Genomic DNA, 13,797 nt, shown 5'->3' with positions numbered 1-13,797 from the left:
CCAAGGAAGGTGACGGTGTCAATGGGGTCCCCATACCCACGAGAGCTAAGCCCATCCTTGGTTTGCCCAGACTGGACTTCCAGTCACCACTTGCAGCCTCTTCCTTCAGGCCTCTTCCAACCGCGAGTGACTCCAGCACAGAACCTGAAGCCAAAAGAAGCCACTGCACACGAGCCTCACAGCCCACGGAGAAGTGGATCAATGGTGTCCCCACATGCCTGAGGATCTCAAGGGTCGAGCCCCCTGTAGGTTTTCCCGGACTGGCACCCTAGTCCCAGCTTGCAGCCTCTTTCTGAATGGACCATTCGGCGTTTAAAGGGAAAGGGACACCCAACGCCGTAACGTACCTCTGCACCCAGATATCCCAGAGCCTCCTGGGGTGACTAGTTGATGTGGCCTTGGATCTTGCCCCATACTCACCTTAAGTCCAGAAGAACAGTCCTGTAAGTCGCTGTTAAGTGCCCAAATGCAGTATATGGTTTTCACAATACGATAACATTACTGCATCCAAAAATTGCACTGTGTCAACTTTTGGCAAACTGTAAAAATTCATAACTTGAAAAGTACATACCTGATTCTGGCGATCTTGCTACCTACATTTAAACAAAAATATGCGTCATTTTTATAAATTGGTGTTGGATTTCTTTATTGCGTGTGTGTTCATGTACTGCCTTTGTGTATGGAATATATGCTTAGCACTACCCTCGGCTACGCCTGACTGCTCGTCCACACCGTTTGTGACTCTGAAATTAACTCTTATGGGGTTTTGCTTAGATTCTCTGCACAGTGTACCTCATGTTGGTGCTCTATATACAGAGGCAGCTTCCTACAGACTGCAAACACATACTGCCTGAAAGAGACATTAAAGTACAAGCATTTCTTGAACGATGGCTTTGGAGGTCACGGTCAAATGTTACATATTATCTCTGATGCAAGACGCTCCTATAGGTGCCCATGCTCCTTGGTCATGGCCTGACCATGACACCCTTGCCTACACATTCCTGCATGTTCTTATTCCATGTCACCCATGAAGCCAATGCCTTGCAATTTCTAACTTTTTTTCTCCTGTGCATTTTTCAGGGAGTTTCCGGATCAGATGGACAAGTTGGACCGAAAGGGAATGTGGTAAGTACTTTTCTACCAAACACCTCATTATGAAATAGTACGACATTATAGAAATGCTGCCTATTCATCACGCATATTAACAGATGGTCCATCTCTCTGATGCTGTAGCAGGGGCTGTCAACAAAAATTCTGCAAACAGGTTTTTCTGTTCGCTCTGACGCAGCAGTGCTTATGCTTTCTTGGTATTTCTTTGCTTAGGGCTTACGACCATGTTTTACGAATGCTAAAATCCTGATTTTCTGTTCGGATTCAGGAACACATTGTTTCACCCTTTATACATAAGCCCACATCCCAATGCAGTTGTGGTAGGACATTGCAGACAGGTGTGTCAAAGCGCAGCACTGGGGTGGAACCGTCAAGGGTCACTCTTCACTTATTTTATCTAGCACGTGTGATTCCATCCAGGAGTGGCCAGGTGCCTTACAGACTTCATACTGCTAGTGATAACATCTCTAACATTTAACATGGTGAGATATAGTTTGGACAATATTAGAAGAAAAAATAATGTCAGATTTGACTCTGGCTTGATTCTTGCTTATGACGTGGGACAAACAACCAAACATGCACACACCCACCAGTACACTCGCGCAAGCACGCTTGCACACACACACACACACACACACACAATGAACTCAAACCCACCCATGTACACATGAATACGTGGATACACAAAGCCACCCATGTACACATGCATGAACACATACACAAATGCACACACATTTCCTTCTTGTGCGTTAACTCTTCATATTATCTCACCGGCTTCACTCATGTGGAGGGCATGTTATTTCTCAACAAAGAATGAAAGAGAAATACATAGGAAACGTCATCAGTTCTTTCCACCCTAGCTTATTTTAGGTGTCTTAGTTTAGAATGGATTCATAGTAGCAAGTGGTGATTATTGTGTTTTCATGTCATATATGGTCCCCAACATACTGCCCTTGCATCACCACACTGGCAAGCAGAGTTTTTGTACAATTCTGTGAGCTCCAGTGTCTCATTACCAGTCACACGTTCCCCAAAAACAAACATAAGGTGTGCATCACAGAGCAGCACCTACAGACAACCTGAAACAATGTGTGTGACATCACTGACTGCATATGTCTGATATTGCCCATGCTGCACCACGGCTAAGCTTTATAAACAGCTGTACCTCTCTCTCCGCAGGGACCGCAAGGTGAACCTGGCCCCCCAGGACAGCAAGGGAACCCCGGCGCGCAGGTGAGTCAGAGGGGGCCACCACTGATCTCCCAGGAGAGACTTGGCTGCCTCCGGTGTGTCAGCGTGAGACGCTAATAAGATTTGTATTCAGTTCTGTTCAGTGAGATTTCCCCCCACTGGGCATGTAAGCACGGCTCTCCCTTCGAACCGCTGGCCCGGTGCCACTGAACCAGCCCAGACGTGATGTGCTTTGATTGCGGGAGATAGACGAGTGTGTGCGAAGGAGACCTTGACAAGAACATGATTATCTTGCCTGTCGGAACGTGTTTGCGTGTTGTCTCTATACTTACAAAAACGTGGTAGCCTGAAAGGACCCTGTTTTATTTACCCTTTTTATTTTAGAGGAATTTGTTGGGGCGCCATATATCCCCTGCACCTCTATTTTTTTTGTTTGTTTGTTTGTTTGTGTTTTCCTTACGTGTCAATTCAGACAGAATCTATTTTACTTTCAAGTGTTTTGAACAAAGATGTCACCAAGAATGTCAGGCCAGCCAGATCACGATGCTTGTACTCTTTGTCATTTGGGAAGAGGCTGTCTCTAACCTGGCCCCACAACCTTCCTTCTCCCTGTTCCTTAACCCCTTCGCTGCGGTGGCTATTCCGCCGCAGTGCTGGGGGGTAGGGGGCCACGTGGCGCTCCCATGCTCGTGACGGAACCGCTCCGTCACGAGCCTCGGGTGCGCTGTGCTTATGATGGAGCGGTTCCGTCACGGCCCCGCCCGCTCAATAGAACGTCCAGCGCAGGCGCGGAATCCGCGCCGCGCAGGCGCCGAGTGGGCCGTGACGGATCCACTCCGTCATCAGCACAGCAGTCCGTGGCTGGTGACGGAGCGGTTCCATCACCAGCATGGGAGGGGTTAATATCAGAGATGGCAGAAAGCTTATGCCTACTAAAGGTAGGCATAACTGTGGAAGAAGTTTTACAACTCTCCATTTTTTCCCGACTTTGCATGTGTGGTGCACTGTACAGCATATACCCAAAGTAGGAAAAGTGTAACAAAGTGGGGCTGATTCACAAAGGACCTCCGCAGTCATGGTGGAGGCCCCGCAGTCATAGCGGGGGTGGAGGGGTGCACTCGTGCCGGGACCTACGCAATGGGTAACTGCAAGTACGGAGGTCCCGATACGAGTGCGGGCCCTCCGCCGTGAGTACAGATGCTCTTTATCAATCGGTCCCCATATGTTTTGTGGTGGGAAGGTGCCCTTCAAGTAGAAATCCTTAGCTAGATAGAACGCATGAACCCTTGCGCTACGGTACAAGGGTGCGTGCGTTGGCAAATGGCAGCCCGAAGTGCGTCATCGCATCACATGGAAAACAGCGACATATCTTAAATTATATGGCACTGTTATCCTCTTTCCCTGCAGATAATACCAATGCAGAGAGTTTTGGTGCCCTTGGTGAAGTGACGTTTTGCCACCTTCTTCGATGAGAATTAGTTATAGTTAATGCTTCTATATCCACTGGTGCCCCAGCTGGTGTCATTTTTATTTAGCATCTAGGACTGAAAAGTGCAGGGACTGATTTGCAACTGCATACTAATAGCAACGGAGCATATCTCAATGGCATTGATATTTTAGCTTTTTTTAAGACCTAGAGGCAAGGATAGAAATACCTCATCAAGCTGCAGATGTTACACCTAAACCTGTCAAGTCTAAAACATTCCAACAATTACCCATGCTGAGCGCTCACTTGGTTTAGTCTGAAAATGAGATATGTAAAAAATGGCATCTGTACAAGAAAATGACACATGCAAAAACTGTGAATCTTGCAAAGTAAATACAAGAGAGCAGGATTTTCCATCACGATGAGTCAGCTCCAGAGAAGGGGTCACCTTCAGACAGGAATTCAACAAGTCTGTCAAAGCTGTCCCAGAGCAGCTGTGGTGTAATAAGCCTTCATTAGTAGCCTGAGAAGTGGGCATGGAAGGGATAAGTAGGCACAGAGGGCCACAAGTATGGACCAGCTCAAGGAAAAGGCCAATAAACTTGCAGGCTATAAACTTGCAGGCTCACCTGCAAATCAGAGCCGAACGTCAATAAGTAGAAAGAGCTAAAGTTACCAAACTTTTAATCTTTCCCAAATCAATTTGGGAATTTGAAATTTGGCTAGGCAGGCTTTAATAAATCCAGCCAGCTGGTGTTATTGTAAATAACTATTAATATTCATTTATTTTTTGTGAAGCTTGTGTGGCACTGACAGCTGTCTCGATAGGCTATTTCTTGAACAGGGGATACACAACTGCTCGGTGATTTAATGCTGACTTTAGCTTTTCCCCCAAAAATCATTAGCAGCCTGAGTAAGATCATGATAAAGCACCGTGGTGGGAGAAAGTCACTAGGGGCCCGATGTAGGTAAATCTAATTTACCACTTCTAAAATACCGAATCATACCGATTCGGTATTTAAGAAGTGGTGAATTAGAGGGGGGGAAATGTAGGTAATTCTGATTCGGTAAATACCGAATCGGTATCCCCCATTGATTCCTATGGGCCTTGAAGCCCATAGGAATCAATGTGGAATACCGAATCGGTATTTACCGATTCGGTAATTACCTATTCTTGCAAGGGTGCAGGGGGTGTCACTTTGACACCCTCTGGCACCCCAATTACAGGCATATGTCTGTGTGTCACATGGCACAGGTGTGCATGCACAGATGTGCATGCACACCTGGATTCGGTATTTCACCACCCAATTGGATTGGGTGGTAAAATACCGACTCCTAAAGGCCTGTGGGACTCAGAAGAGTCCCACCTACATCTGGAAGGTACCGAATCGGTAAAAATACCGATTCGGTATGTTACAGATTCTGTAAATTTACCGATTCGGTAAATTTACAGAATCTGTCAAATCTGGCCCCCTACATCTCAAGATGCCAAATACCGGTCGGAAACGGCCAAATTCGGCCGTTTCCGACCGGTATTTGCCACCTACATCGGGCCCTAGGTGGCTGCCTCTCAGGCGTGTGACCGACAGTGTGGAGGTGTGCACTGATTGTCAGGGAGCATCTTTCAAGGTGATTGTACAAGTCGATGTGTGACTCTGCCAATAAATGATCTTGAATGACTTTGGTAAACAAGGGAGAGAGGAGCAGTGGAAAACTGGTGACAGAACCGATCCACTGGTTAAAAAGGTATGCGCCTTGAGACCATCACAGGTGAGTAGTGTGCTCTATAAATCCCTGATTGATTCATTGATTGCTTTGAGAAGGTGAACTCCACCTCTGGATAGGTCAGAGACAAAGCTACTAGCAAAAAGCAATTGAAGCCCAATCTGTTCGACAGCGCCCATTCATCCGGCGTTAATGCCCATACAGCAGACGGCATGATCCGTATATTGAAGTTAATTGACCTTTTATATAGCACACGCTACAAGCTGAATTATCAACTTGCGCATCAGAAGCATCAATATAACATTTATTTTTAACATACTCAGTGGTATGCATATTTCCAACTTCAGAAGGATGAAAGGCTAAGTTGTCTCTGTCAGAAAAATGATCCTATGACTTAGAGGTTGTGCAAATATTTCTACGAAAAGTTCTTATCTCAGTGTCTATGTTATGAAGGTGTCATTCACAAACATCTAATTGCGCACTCACCCTGAGCGCAGACTCAAGTGTTATCATCCCATGGTGAAAGAATTATCTGACGGCGACATTGTGGGTTATACTAATGACTCGTAAGAGAGGATTAACATTGGCTACTGCACTCCCTGCATGGCAGAGGGCTTCTGGCACCTCCGAAATCCTACACTCTGCCTTAGACCTTTTTGAGTTAATGGGCATATAGGACATTTTAAGGTGTCCTCATCAAATTTAGCAGCGCCTCCTTCATATGGCGCTGCACCGCTGTCTAAAGGGAGCCGCCTCCTCTCATTCTGAAATATAAACTGATCAAGATCGAAGGTGCTTGCGTTGATCTTTCTCTAAAAAGACATTGGAAGTGGATGAGAGCTCTGATCATAAACGATCTAATTTGGTAGTGTCCTGGCAGTGCCCTGGCAATGTTCTGGCATAGTCCTTGCCTTCTCCTGGTAGTGCCCTGGCACTGTCCTGTTAGTGTCATGGCAATGTCCTGGCATAGTTCTGAATTTACCCTGGCATTGCCCTTGCAACGGCCTGGTAGTGCCATGACCTGGTAGTGTCATGGTAATGGCCTGGTAGTGTCATGGTAATGGCCTGGTAGTGTCATGGTAATGTCCTCACATAGCCCTGGCAGGATCCTGGCGGTTTCGGGGCAGTGTTCTGGCAATGTTCTGAAAATGTCATGGTCTTGTCTCCTGGGAATGTCCAAGCTTGAGTGTGGACCTTGGTCTGGCAATGCCTTGCCAATATTTTATTAATACCATGGCAGTTCCGAACTTTGTCAGTCATTGCACCAACTTCGATTTTTTTTATTTTTTTTACATGAATTCAACAATCGACATTAGATAAGCTCTCCTTCTAATGGGTATTAAACAGTGACAGCTTCAAGAGGAGGAGGGCACCGAATCATGACTGTAGTTTCATTCCAAGAGAAATGATGGGCAACCTTCCCTTTCTGATTACACTTCTGTTCAGCACCATCCAAGATAATGTGCTGAACAATGTACAAGGCACTGGGTGAGTGCCCAGGAAATCTATTGAAAGGGAACAGCTGCTCATGTGCTATGACAAGGAACAGATTCGTAGAGCATTCTTTAAAACTACCAACCTGTCTGCCTGAAGAAGGCCAGTCTCTGCTGGGTGCGCTGGGCAGCATCCAAACTCCACAAGGCTTGTCTCTGGAATGGGAGAACCCATATCTTTCCAAGCTGTGAGTATGTTTTCAGTACATGAGGCCAATGATATCACTAAAAGCTGCCCATTGTTGAACACTGTGAAACAAACATTGTTCAGACACAGGAACATTTCTGTTGGCACTGCTGTGCCTGCCACACAGACACATGGGCATCACTGTTGGTGCAGGGACAGGAAACTACAGTACGTGTCAGACATGGCAGATTTTTATCTTTTATAGAGTTATTTATGGCATGTTTCATGGTTTTCTTGGAGTCAATGGGCACTTTATATAAGAAACAACATTCTGATGCAGATGTGATGCAACCCACAGTCTTCAAATTCCTGATTTTTTCTGATCTAAACCCTACACACATCAAAAGATTCCTGCATTTTACATGTTGCCTATTGAGTTCAAGTAAGGACACAGTTTAGGAACCATTTCAGTTTCTTTCTGAGGAACAGGAGCCAAACGCGAGGCCCCTGTTTACTCTACAAGCACTATGCCCATGAAGAGCAAAACGATAAGCCTGACCTATTGATCGAATGTCCACCGCCCGCGCTATGCCCATCAGGGGTGACCCCGATCCGATTTTCCAGAGTCAGTACACTGCCACATCTGTGCTCCTGTGATGCACAGGTATGACCTTCACCCTAAGGTCTTCAAAGGACTGCCTAACCAGTTACCATTACCAGTGGCAGTCTTTTCCTCAAGAGTGCTCTTCTTGGTCAGCAGATGAATCCCTAGCCAAGTTCACTGGAGAGACTCTGCCTTAACTTTACTTCTGACCAATGAAAACTACCATCTCTGTACATTGTTTCGAAATGAATTGTTACATACTGAGCCCAGAAAAAAACGTGTAGCTAGCTTTTCAGTACTCAGGGATTTCTGAGCCCAGGGCGCCCATGTACCCATGCCACAATACTCCCAGAGGGCAGCGGTTAAATTCAGGATGCTAATATAGTGCTTTTACTATACATATGAACAGGTACAGCCAAACCTTTGGTCCATAATTGTGATGGAGATCAGTGACTGTGTTCACAGGCACTCAGGGCTTTAAGTGGGCCGGGTCTCACCGGGTGTGAGCACCAGCAGTTTTTTAAAGGGGGACTCGAAACGTGTCCCTCTTAGGCTTTGTTTTGTGCCCTGGCACAGGTGGTCCATTTTTTCTGGACTCTAGTGACAACAAGCACATCAATATGTGCATGCTCACACTGCTCACTAGTGGAGAAGTTACGGCATGGTGTCATGCCAGGTGAGAGTTGTAGGGGGAAGGGAAATCCTTTTTCAATATTGTATAAAAGCCACAGTTGCTGCTTATTTATCTTATGCAACTAACAACCATTGACGAAGCCAATAGTCCTGACTTGTTGTAGGTATGATGTTACTTGTTGTATCATATATCTGGGTGCAATGATAGAAACAGCAAAATACAAGTTGGGACGGCACACTATGTTAAGCACAGATTTTTAGCTTACGTGTTTTTTGTGTCATAATTTTAAGCCACTCCCTTAATTACACTGGCCACGCCCCTTTGAGAGACCCCCTAGTTTTTTCATCGCACTTAAAGCCCTGCAGGCCCTTAAATTCAATTCCTCATCTCTGGATGTAGCTATACATTGCATTGACTACACTCATTTGGAGGTAGAACCTGAAGCTAATTCCATGGAGTATCTATACATTGCATTCACTATACCCATTAGCAGAGAGAACCTGATACTAATTCAAGGGAGCATCTATACATTGAATTCACTATATTCATTAGCAAAGGGAACCCTGAACATCAAAATGCATGGTACATTGCATCCATTCCACTCATTGAGATTTAGAGCCAAACCCTCCATCCAGGATGCATAATGTACAATTAATTTGCTGTCCCCCCTTTGTAGTTAGACCAAACCCTATGCTTAGACATATGCACATTGCATTCACTGTGGACTGCATGTACTACCTTTTCTGGTATTAAAAGCAGTCACAATTTACAACTCTACTTTTTGTGACCAGAAACTTAATTTGTGAACTGAGTTATGTGACTAATGGGTCACAGTATGATCTACATAATTAATATTCATTAGAGTGGTCGCAAATTGTGACTCACTCTGATCAGTCACAGACTCAGGGATGGTGGCCTGTAAAGGTCAGGAGACGCCTATGCCTGTTACATCTTTTAAATAAGGGAACAAAAATGTATCTCAATTCTTTATTACATTTTTAAAAACAAGCATTATAAATGCAATTGGTCTCACATGTTTTTGAGTTAGAGCTATTGGCATAGCTGAACAGCTACTGGACAGAAATTGCCACTTTGCAGTTGCCAAACAGAGCATTGCTCCGTGAAACAGCCTGAAAGCCTAAAACAATGTTGATAGCCTACAAAATAAAAAGGCTGGTCAGGATGAGCAGGTGGAACTGCGGACGTATTGCGATGGGCAACGCAAGCAAACAATGAGTGACTCAAACACAAAAAGGCAGGAGAATCAGACCCAATGCACCAATAAAAGCCCTGTATTTCTAAATGGCACAACAGCGAACAAATGGGAATTCATGGGCATGCCAAAAGCCGATAGAGGAGATAACAACAGGTCTTGCAGACAGAACATGCGCGCTGCCTAGGCTCAACTTAATAAGACAAATAGTGATCAGCAGTCAAATACCATCGCAGGAACATAAAGCACTGATGATAGATAAAAATATAAGGAGAACAATGACAGAAGAAGAACAGAAGAAACATTCTACAAGTAAAGCATGTACAAACATAAATAATCAGTTGTCTCGACAATGTATAAATGATATTTGATAAAAATATAACTTTAAATAGATATAAACCTATCATTAATAAATGGATGCCAAGAGATGGGATTGTCACAAACCTAAAAAAGGGCCCCAAATGTGATCAAAATGATGTAAGTTGTCCTAAGCAGGCCAATTTACTTAACCCCTTCCATGCTGATGACAAGCTCAGCTCGTCATCAGCGTTACCTGCCGTGTGCTGATGACGAGCTGAGCTCGTCATGAATCGCGGTAATTTGAAAAATTTCGCATACAGCGGGAAAAACGGCCGCACGCATGCGGTTAAAGGAAGCAAGGCTATTTTTCATTTTTTGAAAGGGTTTATTTGTTTAAAAGTCTCAGTGAGAGTTGGAAATGGTCACCTGGGTCACTGCCTACTCCTTCTGAATTATTTACCCCAATTCATAAAGGGGAAGGTGTCCGAAGGGGACCCCTTCCCTTTTGCGAATCAGTTACCACCCCAACTGGGGGGATGGGAGGTCAGTAACTTTTTGATGATTTGCAACTGCTAGAACTGTAGATAGGAATCGCAATTTGGAAGGGACGCTCACAACAAGCCCTTTCCAAATTGTGATCCATAATGCATTTTCAAACCCATTTTAGGAGCTGGTAAAACATTACGTCTTATAAAATGGGTCTTGCATATTATAATAGACATTTTAGCAGTCAGAAACAGACAAATATATTGACTCATCTGGTTTGCATCCACCAAAAAGCTTAGTACACCTGGCCCTCTATTCCCTAACACCTGGAGCTAAGCCCAGAGTCTTGTTTTCACAGTATTCTCCAACAGCTTGGAACAGTCCCGCAATGCCAGTGTCTTACACTGACAGCCCTCATAAATTTGATGTGCCAAACTGAGAGACTAGGATGCCCACGTAAAGCATGCATTGTGATTATGAGAGGCAGGATAGTAGATGTCTTATCATCTCAATCAATCAATCAAGATTGTAAAGCACAGCTACTCACCAGGGTCTCAAGGCTCTAGGGGCGTGGGGGGATGCAGCTCCATTGAGTGCTGGGGTCTTCCAAAGAGCCCGGTCTTGAGGTCCTTCCTAAACTGGAGCAGTGTAGGGACTTGCTGGAGGTGGAAGGGAAGGTTGTTCCAGTCCTTGGCTGTTCTGGTCTTGTAGATGCATTGGATGGTGACTAGAGAGCAGTCAGCTGATTGGAGGTGTTTCTTGGGTGCTTGGAAGGAGAGGCGGTTGTTTAGGTATGCTGGTCCGATGTTGTGGAGGGCCTTGTATGCATGAGTGACCTCCTTACCTGTGCCACAACCTATAAAGAAACTGGAGGCAAACAGCCAGAGAGCTGCCTTATTTCACTATTTTCATGAAAATCTCTCTAATTAAGTTAATAACGTGGACTTCCCATAGGTCATTTCATACTGAGACTTCCTGCCACATTCATGCCCTTATGTGTATTCTTAATGTCCCAGACGTCCCTAAGCCGTCTACTTTTAAATCCGAAATATTGGAATCCCAGAATTATCAGTGATCGGCCAGCTATATATTAAAGACAACAACTGTGTTCTGAACATATGTCTCTTTTTCTTTTTCCACAGGGTCTCCCAGGGCCCCAGGGTGCTATTGGTCCACCTGGAGACAAAGTAAGTTAACTCAGTACATCTGCAAGAATATAATCGTGTGGAGGAGAAAAGTGTTCAGCAGGCAGAGGGAATGATGAAGGATGTGTTCTGTAAACATACAGTTTGCTTCCCAGGTTTTCTATTAACATATGTAACATCTGTTAACATCTGCTTGCATCGCAGCTGACGTTGTACAGTGAAAGATAGAATTTCAGAAGAGGGGAGCAGCACAGTTTGATCTACAGCCAGAAATGGCTAAAAGTAGGCAGGCCCTCTGACTCATAGGTTATCCATTTACTGGCATCCAAAGGCTTGTTTGATGCTTTGGTTTAGTGCAGACATTTTGGCTATCTTTGAAGGTAAAGGACTGAGGGGAAAAGTGTATTTCAAATAGAATAAGAAGGCTGCGTCTGAGGTCTAGAGAACGGAGGCTCAGGAAAAAGGTCGGATGGGTTGTGATGGCATAGTTGTGCATGGTGAGCTGGGATGCGGTGGTAGGCATTCTGTGAAAAGGGTGCTGAGTGAAGTTGCTGAGGGGAAAAGAAGGTGGAGAACTGTAGGGGTTTATTTGGTGTATACTAGCAGGTGATAAATCGGAGTCAGGGTGGAAGGGCAAGGTATAGATTTGAAGGAGACGTATTGGGTGTGATGCGAAGGAAATATATGTGAGTTGTAATCAGAGGGTCTGGTGGGGATTTGAGACTATTCTTTTAATGTCTGAGGAGTTAAATTCCTGAGTGCATGGTAGGACTATATGGGTGGGTGGCCTGTTTTGAGTGACTGGGAGAAATTAAGCATTGGATTACATTGGAAGCATCGAGGTTGGTTAACAGAGGGTAATTATGTAAAAGGTTAGATTGAAATGTCAAGTTTGGTTTGGGAGGTGGTGGCTTGGTGTGACGTGAGATAAGTGAGTGTTTATGGTTTAGGAGGGTATGGCTTGGTGTTGATACGGGAGGTGGTGCTTTGATGTGAGATGTGGGCAAATGGCTGGATGAGAGAAAGATGGCCTGTGATGTGAAAAGGTCATTTGAGGCAGGTTTTGGAAAAGGTGATGATTGGATGATGGGGAATAAATTATTCAGTTTAGGGAACAAAGGGGGATTTTGTGTGTTTGTTGAAGGTCAAAGGTTGTTTGTGATTTTAGAAGAAATTTTGATTGTGGGTTTGGGAATATAGGGTTGGCAGCAGTGAAAGTTGGTAGACGGCTAGAAGAGTATGGATTGGTGAAAAACGAGAGCTAAAACAAGATGTGTCGTTGAACATGAATCCTGGATGAAGGTTGAACAGTGCAGGTTAAGTGTGAATTTGGACGAGATGTTTTGGTGTGGGGCGAAAGTGAATACTTGGTTTGAGGTTGGAGTGGATACCTTGAAGACTGTTGTGAAAATGGTTGGAGGTGGCTTCATTGTCAATATTGTGTGGGACTCAGAGGATATGTTTGAGTGTGAGTTAGGTGGGCCAGGCTGAGGTTTAGTAGGTGAGGGATATTAGGTAGGTTAGGTTTAGATTGGGAGGCTATATTATAATTAAAGGTGGGTTTTGAAGGCTGAATGTGGGTTAAGAAATGAATGTTGGGTTTGAATGAGACAAGAAAGTGGGGGTGATGCAGAGTTGGAAATTATATGGCCATAGATGGTAAGCATAGAGAGTGGAAGGAATATTTGTAAGGTAGTGGCAGGGTTTGATGTGAGATGGGATCATAGTACATTATTGGGTATTAGATGGGAAGGAATTTTCAGATTTGGTTGGGAATAAAGAGATGGATTTTAGATGGGCCAAGAGAAGAAAGCTAGGTGTGATGTTATAAAAAAGAAACATTGTGTTTGAAGGGATTCCTTTATATGGGTTGGGAGGAAATCATTGGTTGCAGGATGCAAGGGTAATGTTGAGTGTAGGTTGGAAGTAAAAGGATAGGCTTGACTGTGACAGATTAGTTGGTTGTAGGTTTGTATAGTGTGGTTCGGTGTGGAATGGAATGGAATATTGGATGTGGGCTGGAAATGGAAAATTAAGAGGTGAGGTAGAGGATGAGACATCTACTGAAAACCATAACACACGGCACTATAAAGGTCAAAATCATGTTCTGCCATTTTGTCCCTTTACAAAGTAGTGATAAAAAAATGGATTCACTCACCTTTGTCAGGTGAAAAAAAGATGTTTACAAATGTATGAAAAAATGACAAAGGTCACACTTTTATTGGTATTGAATTTGATAGAATAGAGCTCCATGTGCAAATGAACGTACCTTATATAGCATTTTAGAGTCATATATGTCAGTTGTTGGGGAACTGATGTAGTCAGTCTTTGTTTTGTTTACAT

The 13,797-nt window shown here is 44.4% G+C and overlaps 1 protein-coding gene across 2 annotated transcripts in view; it reads left to right on the top strand.

Moving 5' to 3' along the window:
• Positions 1-13,797, top strand: part of COL5A1 (collagen type V alpha 1 chain) — a 523,191-nt gene that overhangs the window by 363,460 nt on the left and 145,934 nt on the right. For both annotated transcript variants that reach the window (XM_078641937.1, XM_078641938.1), the window contains exons 22-24: positions 1,081-1,125; positions 2,290-2,343; positions 11,452-11,496. In XM_078641937.1, coding sequence (XP_078498063.1) covers positions 1,081-1,125; positions 2,290-2,343; positions 11,452-11,496 — 144 coding nt within the window. The remainder of the gene's footprint in view (positions 1-1,080; positions 1,126-2,289; positions 2,344-11,451; positions 11,497-13,797) is intronic.

Source organism: Lissotriton helveticus, chromosome 5_1 (genome assembly GCF_964261635.1).
Source record: "Lissotriton helveticus chromosome 5_1, aLisHel1.1, whole genome shotgun sequence".
NCBI classification, from domain to species: Eukaryota; Metazoa; Chordata; class Amphibia; order Caudata; family Salamandridae; genus Lissotriton; species Lissotriton helveticus.
The sequence above is the reverse complement of the archived record's forward strand: the minus strand, read 5'-3'. Positions and strand labels throughout refer to the sequence as shown.